Genomic DNA, 10,997 nt, shown 5'->3' with positions numbered 1-10,997 from the left:
AGACTCAGGCCATTGTAACTGGGGCAGAAATGCATACAGCTGGTTAGGAGGGGCCGCTGGCTGCACTCAGGAGAGTATCTGAGTATCTGTCACTCTCCCTGTCCCCCTACCCCTTCAAGAAGGAAGGTCAACAATCAACAAGACCAGCTGTGGTGATGGTTAGCAAGCAGGCCCAGCCAAACTCATGAAGATGGCAGCAGTTTCGCTTGGAGGATAGTCCTGTACGACAGTGTGTGATAGAACGAAAACAGCTTACCCTATAGGCCAGAGTGGTAACTGTATTTTTCTTACATTCCTCTGTGACTCGGAGCCCGGCCTGCACTGGAACTCTCTACCAAGTACAAAGTTTTACATCCATTAAGGAGGAAGAAAACTGGCATTCAGCACGCCTTGTCTTATTTGCTCAGCCAAGATGCTAGACTCTTGGTGTGTTTGGAATTAATCAGCCGTGCTGTCTGATTGATAAGAACTCCCATTTTCTGAGCTGAAAAGAGAGGTTCTTCGACAGTCAGCCACCCTCAACTTCAGCGTTCAACCGGCTCTCCAGCTCCATGCTTTCTGCCAGGGGATATGACCCACACCTTTTTTCCAATGAGACCTAGTTAAATTTACTCGAAAGGGGTTAGGGGATACAGCTCTTAGCTTGACTAACACATACAAGGCCAGAAGTTTGATCTCTGGCACTGCAGAGAACATATGTGACCAGAAACCAAATTTCAATAATGACTGATAAGGTCTTCTTTCAAACACCACAGTTTAAAACCTTTAAGTAAAACCACTTTGGGTAAGAATAAATGAGTGGTCTTACTTTTCTATTACTATGATAAAACACCAGGACCAAAAAATACTCAGGGAGCAAAGGGTTGTTTCCTTCTACTTCTGCATTGCAGCCCATCCCTGGTGGAAGTCAAGGCAGGAACTGAAGCAAAACCCATGGAGGAGTACTGCTTACTGGCTTGCTCCCCAAGGCTTGCTGAGCCTGCTTTCTTATAGAACCCAGGACCATTTGTTCTGGAGTGGCACTGCCCACAGTGAGCTAGCCCCTCCCACATCAATTGTTAGTTAAGACAATACCCTGCAGACTTGCCTACAGGACAATCTTATGAAGGCATTTTCTCAATTAAGATACCCTCTTTCCAGATAAGTCTAGGTTTGGGTTGAGTTGACAAAAGCCTCAGAACAGGAGTGCTATACTTTGTTCCTTCATGTAACTATCTAAAGACACCTTTGTGCCTCTCCTAACAAGCCGCTGATTGGGAAACCACTAGATTGCATCATGGAAGATGGTAAGTCTATTACAAGAAAAGCAGAGTGTGCAGACAATGATGCAAGTCTTGGGTCGTGAGGCTGACGTGATCTGACCTTATGTTTTGTATTATATACCCTTAGTACATATGTATATAAGTAATTCAAAATGCATTGCAAACTAAATGTCTTGAATACCCACGATAAGCCTGTCAACTGCATACGTTGTTTAAAAAAAAAAAAAAGTTTTTTTAAAATTAGGATCTCCCTGGTCCTACATGTAATTCCTGCCATTTGGGAAGCTGGGGCAGGAGGATCTCAAGTTCAAGTTGCATAATTGGGCAACTTAGATCCTGTATCAGAAAGTAAAAGAGGGCTGGAAGTGTAAATCAATAGTAGATTACTTTTCTGTCATGCATGAGGCCTTGGGTTTAATGAGGAATTAGCTCAAAATTCAATTTAGCAAGACATAAAGTTGTAATGATGCCTGTAATTCTAGCTAAGAAACACTGCAGTTTATATTCTGTGTGATTTGAACTGTTTTGGTACTCAGGGTTTTTTGCTTGGTTGTGTGTGTGTGTGTGTGTGTGTGTGTGTGTGTGTGTGTATTTTCCAAGTGCTTTCTAGAGCATATTTCAGTCAGAATTTTGTGTTGGCTGTTTGTTGTGGAAGGCTACCCTCTGGGCACAACAGCCATCACCTTCAGGAGAATAGTGGTTCCCATTGGTAAGACCCGGGAAGATTAACCTGTTGGCTACTGGCATTCCTTCAGGGAATTGTGTAGTGTGGATCACTGGGCCCTCACCTGAGATCCCAGCCACTCCCTTTGCAGGCCCTCCCCAGCTACATGTCATTCTGCTCTAATTGCACATGGCTGGACTTGAGTGGTGCCAGAGTATATGAGGGGTGGAGGGTTGCCTTAAGAAGCGCATCTCTGGTGGTGCAACTATGAGGAAGTCGTCATTAATTGTCCATGCTAAACTAGGTTATTCGGTGTCGCTGCTGCTTCGAGGTCACTTGCTCCCCGTCAGTAAACCCAGCAAGCTCTGGTATCAGTAAGCCCAGAAAGCTCTGGTATCTAAGCTAGACGTGGGTGGAACCCAGCTTTGGGTCTGTTATTGGAGCCCTATCTGGGGTGAGTAGACATTTGATCTCATCCCCCAGGAAAAGTTAAGAAAACCCTGCTGAAACCTAGGTCTGCTGCATACTGACCACAGCTGAGCTGCACCCTAGCCCAGTCATCCAATAAAAAAAAAAAAGTATTGCTTTTTTGATAGGAAATCAAGCTGTTACTAAACATACCATTTTAAACTCTGATTTGGTACCATCCCCTTTTAACTCTCCTCGTGTGAAGCTGTCCCGCTCCCCCACTAGGTCACAGGATAACCCAAGGGTTGAATAAAGCTGTATTGTCTGTCATGGGGATGCAAAGCAGGCAGCATCATGCACGCCTGTGCAATTTGTCAAAAAGGCGGGGCCATGATAAATTTAGGGCACAGAGAAAATGGAGGTGCCACAGCACTGCCCCAATGGCTGGAATGTAGAGGCATGAGAACGGCTTCATTGAGGGGTGGTGGAGCCCCACAGCCTGCAGGTTCTGTGTCTCCTCAAGGCCTGTGTTTTCTCACCAGGTGGGACATGGTTAGCGCCCCCTATTGGTGGGCGGCCCTGTAGCACAGCATCACGCGCCAGGGGAGGCCTGAGTCTCCGAACAGGAAAGCAGCTGCACACCACCATAGACCCTGCTTCCATCACTTCCGGCTCCTTCCACCAGGACAGGGCAGGGGTCATCGGAAGTGGGATCGAGAGATGCGCAATTCTTCCCAGAAACACCAGGGTGCCGCTACACCCTAGCTAGTGTCGCTGGAGGGTAAGGGGCGTGGCCTGGTTGGACGGTGCTGATTGGTCGAAGGGAGCGTGGCCTGGTTGGACGGTGCTGATTGGACGGGCGGTTTCCCGCTTTCCGTTGGAGCCTGGGAGGCTGAGGAGGCGCGGTCGCACTCGACGTCCCGCGCCCGCGGAGGAGGAGGAGGCCGCCAAGCTGGGGTGTGCGGGGCTTCAGGGGGCCGGATGGGCGGGAGGGCACGGCGGGGGCTGCGTGGCGTGGCGGGACAGGGAGGAGTGTGTGAGGAGTTTGAGACGCCGAGGCCTGCGCGGCCTGGGCCGCGGTGAATTGCCTGACCACACGGCGGGGCCTTGGGGCAGGCCTGCGGGCCGAGGGAAGCGCGAGGGCGAGGCCCCTGAGCATGCGCCCTGGGGGGAGGGCGGGAGCACGAGGGCCTCGGGCTCGGGGTTGGCCCCCAGTATCACGGGATCCCCGCAGACTTCCTGCGGCTCGGGCGGCCACCGGGTTCCTCAGCCTTCGCTCACGTGCTGGGGTGTGCCCAGCCCCGGCCTCCCTCACTGAGTTGCCTGGGCATCACTTGGCCCAGTGTGAGCACTTGCCCCCTGCGCGCTTCCCAAGCTCACCTAGGAGTTCCCTTAGGGTCTTTTCAACGGTTTCCCCCCGCGGTGGGAAAGCTGGTCACTTTTGTGTAGCTTTCCCTCTGATGTGCTTGCCTGACTTTGTAAACAGCCCATAGAACTGTTTTTTGGCTTTACTGCAATGGTGGTGGGTGGGTAACTGGGTTATTTTTCTTTATTAAAAAAAAAAAAAAAGAAAGAAAAAGAAGACGTTCACCTATATAGATACTAATTAAAATTTCCTTTTCCTTGGTTGGCTCCTTTGCGAAAAATAAGAATAGGCAATAGAACCATCTGGCTAGCATAATATGACTTTTCGACATAATTCTTCCTTGCTGTGTGTGTCGTGGCTTAGAGCACTTTTGGGAAAATGCATTACTTGCAGTTGTTTGTGGAACATTATGGCAGGGCTGCTGACAGCTGCTGACCCTTAGGAAACAGAGTACAAAGGTCTCTACAAAATATTTTATCTTAAGTCACATTTTCAAACTGGAAATGAAATGTTTCATTCTTCACTTTCACAGATACATTTTAACTGCAGAAAAATGGAAAAGGGGATGAAAAGGTGTTTTTATGACTATTGCAAAATAGTTGCCCTAACTTAATGCATTCATTATGGATACTTGATAGTGGGCTGGTGATTTTGGATAAGTAATAAAGACCTATTTAATTTATAAATTAGTACATTTTTATATATTCTCATTTTCTAACAATCACTGTCATTACCACTTTTTGACAATCATTAGGACTGAAACAATACTTATGTTCAAAGTGTTAAATGAGTATATTTTCATAACATGTATTTTGAAATATTTTCTGGAATATTGAGTTTTTCTTAGAATTAACTATTGACCTTATATATTATCATTAAAAATGTCTTAGCAACTCATATTTTTGAATAAATGTTACTATTTTATAGTACTGAGCTTTCCCAATATTCTAATAGTTGCTTGCTAGCTAACTGCTACTAACATAAATTTTCAATGAAAGTAATTTAAGATAAAAGAGACTTTATTAAAAAGCAAAAGAAAGCTTATGATCTGGGAAAAGGGAGCTTGGGAATAAAATGAATATGTCTCTTAAGGAACAAAGAGAAGAGGCTGGCTCAAGTAGAGGAAGCTTCTGTCCCTTCCCAAACCCTTTTTATTTTGTCTTTCTTTTGGTCACTTTTATTCCTGGTTCCTACTTGTTTCTCACTATTGGTATAAATAAGCCATGTTCATAGATCCACTATGTGAATCCTTCCACACTTTTATTATTTTTAACACATACACAGATGTACTTCACAGAATATAGCTTGATCTTGTATGTAGTTTAAAATGTTCATAAACACGCTCTAGAGAGATCATCTGTGTCTCCTTTCACTTTTGTTTTTACAAAGTGTATTAAGATGAGCCTCATTCTGAGATAAAGAGCAGTTGATTAAACTGCACGTATAAGTGTCCAGTTGCATCCTGTGCACATTGCATTTATTTACCTACTTTGTCCCTTCCGCACCTACAAAGGCAGGGTTTTTTTTTTTTCCCCTTGCTGTTAGAGGCAGTGCTTCAATAAGAATTAAATACTGTTTTTGTACTTCCATGTTTCTGTAAAACTAGAAATGGAACTTCATATTATGAAATACAGTTTTTTTCTGTTTGCACTTTGAAAAGGGTAGAGATATTATAGATACCCATCATTTTCTATTTTCCACATTATCAGGCTTTTTATAGTTTTTGCCAGCCCAGTGAATGTTGCAGTTGGTTATTTTCTAATTACAAATTCTATTGTAGAGGTAACATATTTTCCTTTTTCATTAGCCACTGGAGTTTTTGAGTTTCTCCTTTTCTGAATGACTTGTTCTTAATCTTTTCAACTTTCATGTTATTTTTCTCCTTGATTCCTCAGTTCTTCAGAATTATTTTAATCTATGTCTTAGGAACAAAACTAAACACATATTTGTGACAGGATATATAATTTTGGGTTTTTTTTGTTTGTTTTTTTTGAGACAGGTTTTCCCTGTGTAGCCCTTGCTGTCCTGGAACCCTGTAGACTAGGCTGGACTTAAACTCAGAGATCTGCCTGCCTCTGCCTCCTGAGAGCTGGGATTAAAGGTTTGTGTTGCCACCACCTAGCTAAGATACATAATTTAACTGAAGTATATGATAAATATCCAGAAAGGAATTTTAAGAAACTAGTCGTATTTGGTATGACAACAATTACTCTCATATATTTAAGATCTTTAAACTATAAACATATAGAACAGATAATAAGGTACATAAAATATTCTCTTTCACAGGTGTCTGTCTTCTCCTGCTATTCTTAAAGGAAATAAAAATGCCTGTGAGACCAGACCTCCAAGTATGTAGTCCCTAGACCACAAGCAATCATTTTAATCACTCAAATAACTTTGTGTACTTCTATCTGTTGCTCTGTCTTTAGTAATGACAAACTAAATGTTTTAAGAAATACTGAAGAGTAGTTTAAATATGGTTTCCTTTATTAAAATAAAAGTATAGTAAGAACATAAAATATGAAAGGTGTTGATTCTTTGTGCTTTCAGTATTGAAAATAGTCATTCACTGATTAGTGTATATATAGATAGATTAAAGTTTTAAATTGTGTGATCTTACATTTATACCTGTAGTTTACCAATAAATCTGTTTAGTGATCAGATTACACTCTGAAAGTTTACTTATGCTGTACTATAATAGTGGAGATCGCAGATCTGATAAAAGTCATATTAGGGTAATACTTAGGTTGAATTAATGGATATATTATTTTATCTTGATGCAGTTTTATTTTTAAATATCATGAAGTTTGTACTCAGATATGCTAGGATTTTGTCGATGGTGGTAAGTATAGTTAATATAATGTTGATTTGATTTTTCATTTAGTTTGTGATTTATTTGAGTCAGTGAAGATGTAAATATAAATTGGAAACTTTGATAAAATATTTTCTGTCTAAAATTGTTACCAAAGAAAATCTTTAATTTAGTAACTCTGAATAGTAATAGGCTTTTTAAAAAAAGATATTTTATGAGGTAATTTATTTTCATTCAAAAGCCATCCTTTGGTAATTTAATCGCATAAAGTGACCAATTTTGTTGGCATATCTGTGCTGTTAACTGTCTCTCTCCAGCAGTTGGAAAAGTTTATTGATGATGCCTTAAGAAAAAATGACTTCAAACCTTTGATGATACTTTTACAAATTGATATTTATGAAGATGTGAAGATTAAATGCAGCAAACAATTCCTCCACAAGTTGGATGACTTAATATGCAGGGTAAGCACTCATTTTTGTTTAATTGTTCTTAAAATTATTACATATGATTTTAGTTCTAGGAAGTGCTCCATTCAAAAAATATGAACAGAGAAAAACTTTGGTCAGGACTGCTTACAATTATTTAAATGTTGTTTTATCTCACCATTTGTTTATTATTTGAGGTATCTCAACACATTGAACTTGTTTCTATAGTAAAATTATTACAATCTATGTTCCGAAGGCTACTATTATTAATCTGAGAGGGAAGGTTACCTAAAAACAACTTTATTTTTGAAGACCCATTAGCATATTTGTGGTGGTATACAGTGCTTGGTGACTTAAAAAATACAGTAATCACAAAACAATCCAAGACCTTGAATTTGATTGAACATTTCTGAAATGTATTTATATTAAGAAAAGGTGACTGCAAATTGGCTCCAGGTATCTGAGATTGGTGATGAATTTTATTGGTTGAATAGGAATTTCTATCTACTTGTGGTAACTCATGCCTGTGATCTAGCACATGAGATGCTGAGGCAGGAGGAATACCACAAGTTTCAGACGTGTCTCAGCTAGACCCTGTTGTCTCAAGCAAGGTCTGTCTTGAGTTTAACTCTTTAAAATAGAAGGGACAACTGCTTCCATAGGGTTTCGATCCACTCTTTGCCATAAGCTGGGTGGTTTGAGACAAGGTGCTTTATTACACCATTCTCCTCATCCTTTCCATTAGAAAGATAAGAATGGCCCTTCTAGGATTTATGAGGATTATAAATTGATGCTGCTCTTGGAACAATGGTTACCCCACACTACTTTAGATTTGCAGCAGTTTAAATGCATACTTTTTGTTTTAGGAATTTAACAAAAAGGATATCCAAACTATTTCAAACATCTTGATATCTGTTGGAAGATGTAGCAAGAATATCTTTATATTGGGACAAGCTGGACTTCTAACCATGATAAAACAAGGATTAGTCCAAAAGATAAGTACATATTCATAGGGGAATCTGATAATGATAAAAATGCCTATTTAAAAAAAACAGTTGAAACTTCTGAAAGTAAATTTAGGAACTTTATATAGAACTTTTGAGGGTATGTATTTTTATGATATGGGTATATGTAATAAGGATAAAGGTCAGAAGGAAACTGCACAAGTTCCTTGAAAACTGTGAATTTGATGCCAGTGGGCTTTTATTTGAATTATTTTCTGTTAACTAAGTCATTTAGGTTGTTTACTGCCTGACCCCCCACAGGAAAATACAAGACAGTGATTTTTGTATTTTCACTGACATATAGCCAGCACATTGATTAGTACCTCGGACATATTATGTACTCATATCTGAATCAAATTAAGGTAAACTAATTCTAAAAATACCCAAATAATATAAATCATCTTGATAGTTTTAGCTGATTACAACAAGTGTATCTGTAGTAGGAATTTAAAGAGGGAAGTGTAAGGGTCTTTGTAATGAAATTAATATTAACTTTATTCCTGTTTTAAAACAGTGAGGAAAAAGATTAAGTTAAAAAATACAAGACATTTTAAAATGTAAAATTTCTTTGATTCAATACTGGAGATTTTATTTTTAATATCATTTATTCTTAGGTAAAAGTACATAAATTTTGTTAAAATGGAATTCAAAATAACTAATATATATATTCATCTTTACATGGTTTCCTGGTTTGAAAAGTCCAAAGAGATTATTCTGAGCCAAGGACAATCAAAAGACGAAGCTGTTATGAATATGGTAGAAGACTTATTTGATCTTTTGATGGTAAAAGTTACATTGATTGTTACAAAGCATGTGTTTATTAGAAAACTCCTTATTTTGGTACTAAGAGTCACTAATAGACTGGCTAGTGACTTGGATTAATCTGTCCAGACTGTATCAAGCATTTAAGCTGGCTAGTATTAAATAATTTATTAATAAATTAAATTTAAGTAGTTATGTTATGAATTAAAAATTTTAATAGCTTTTGTAATGATTTATAATAAATTATAAATGATATATTTACTTTGTTTTAGGTTGTATATGACATCAACGATGAAGGTAAAATATCTTATTTCCCTCAAAACAACTTGGAACTCTTAGTATAATTTTGTAATACACACAATACTGTCCTAGGAACTCGGGTTCTAATTAAAGAGTCAGATGTTTTCTGTAAAGGACCAGGTAGTAAAATTTTAGACTTTGTAGGCCAAGAGAAAAAAAATGCAGACATTAGGTAAGTATTTCATATAAGAAAACAAATTTCAAAATTAATTTATGGATACAATTGAGAATGTTTTGTATTATGGATTTGCTAATGAGGCAGAAAATAGTATTTTTGCGTCTCCTCAGGAATCAAAGTTTTTGTTTTAAAAATTAATGTGTTTATAGTGAAATTTTATGTATATCACATAGAAAATTCCAGTATTTGGCGTTATCTTTAGGAAAAATCTGTCAGTTATGGAATATTTTAATTGAAAATGTCCATCATCTATAAGTATTAATCGATTTCCGATACTCTCTGAAATGTTTGCTATTTAGAATCTCAGCTCTTCAGAATGTCATTACAATAAAGTAATTACTTCCTACTGAAGGTGGTATGGAAGCTCCTCAGCTACAATAAAGTGGACTTTGAATGTGGCAGTTTTACTTTTTACTAGAATCAATGCCCAAAAATATTGCTGGACCTCAAGTTTGAAAAAAAAAAAAAAAAAACCAGAATGCCCTCTGCATATATTTGTGAATGAATGTAGGAATGTATATATGTATATATGTATATGTGTATATATATATATATATATATATATATATATATATATATCCATCCATCCTTTTGAGACAGAATCTCACATAGCCCAAGCCACCTTTATGTAACCGAGAGGCCTTGAATTCCTGATTGTCTTGATGCTACCTTACTGAATGTTGGGATTACAGGCATATGTCCAAAATGCCTGGCTGAGATATTTTCATGTGTTCACTCTATCAGAAACATAGACAAACATGTAATGCCTTTCCAATGTGTCAAATTTGTTGAATAGCCCTAAGTTCACAAAAGTAGAGTGGCTTCAGTGGCAGTCATGTGCCAGTTACTTACCTTGGTAGTATGGCCAAGGTGAATTGTAGTACTTTTTCATTGGGACCTCCAGCTTACAAATAATGACGTGGAGACATTAATTATAAAAGATCAGCCTTAGCTTAGGCTTGTTCCTAACTAGGTTTTTTGTTTTGCTTTTTGTTTTTTGTGGGTTTTTTTTTTTTTTTTTTGAGACAGGGTTTCTCTGTGTAGTTTTGTGCTTTTTCTGGAACTCACATTGTAGACCAGGCTGGCCTCGAACTCACAGAGATCCGCCTGCCTCTGCCTCCCGAGTGCTGGGATTAAAGGTGTGCACCACCACTGTATGGCCCTAACTAGTTTTTAGAACTTAAATTAACCCATAGTTTTTAATCTACATTCTTCCTTGAGGTCCCTTAACCCATATGTACTGCTCAACCTGCTTCCTCTGTGTCTGGCTGGCAACCCTGCCTTTCTTCTTCCCAGAGTTCTCTCTCTGCTCAGAAGTACCACCTATACTCTCCTGCCTCGCTATTGGCCATTCAGCTTTTTATTACACCAATCACAGCAATATATCTTTACACAGTGTATAAATATCTCACAACAGTGAATGCAGAGTATTTTTATTTCCTTCTTAATTACTATTTACTCTCATATCACTTAACACACAATAAATATACCTTTATCTATGCATACGTGTTTTACAGAATGCTTACAGCAGAATTCAAGAGATTTTAGAACTGGGCTGCGGTGGAAATATAATAGGCACTGTGTTAATAAAATAACCCAAACCACCACCAGGAAAGACACTGCTGTCTTAAAGATCAGGCCATGGGAGAATCAGGATTGAGAGCAAAGATATGGCCAACTGTAGAGACAAGACCAGGGCAGGGTTTTGAGGAGAAGCAGTGGGGCTTAGGTCCAGATTGCATGAACCAAGTGGATTGGCAGATAGCAGTCAAATAATCCACCCTAACAGTGGGATACTGCTTTAAATTACCAAGGA

The 10,997-nt window shown here is 38.8% G+C and overlaps 1 protein-coding gene across 1 annotated transcript in view; it reads left to right on the top strand.

The window, feature by feature from the left end:
* Positions 1-3,238: 3,238 nt before the first annotated feature.
* The window catches only part of Sycp2 (synaptonemal complex protein 2), a 59,817-nt gene continuing 52,058 nt past the window's right edge, over positions 3,239-10,997 (top strand). Inside the window, exons 1-6 of the mRNA XM_036183180.1 lie at positions 3,239-3,291; positions 5,987-6,048; positions 6,830-6,973; positions 7,804-7,932; positions 8,620-8,724; positions 8,976-9,000. Of these exons, the coding sequence (XP_036039073.1) occupies positions 6,025-6,048; positions 6,830-6,973; positions 7,804-7,932; positions 8,620-8,724; positions 8,976-9,000 (427 nt within the window). The 5' untranslated portion in view covers positions 3,239-3,291; positions 5,987-6,024. The remainder of the gene's footprint in view (positions 3,292-5,986; positions 6,049-6,829; positions 6,974-7,803; positions 7,933-8,619; positions 8,725-8,975; positions 9,001-10,997) is intronic.

The sequence above is a fragment of the Onychomys torridus genome, chromosome 4, assembly GCF_903995425.1.
Source record: "Onychomys torridus chromosome 4, mOncTor1.1, whole genome shotgun sequence".
Lineage (NCBI taxonomy): Eukaryota > Metazoa > Chordata > Mammalia > Rodentia > Cricetidae > Onychomys > Onychomys torridus.
This window is presented reverse-complemented; position numbering and strand designations above follow the sequence as displayed.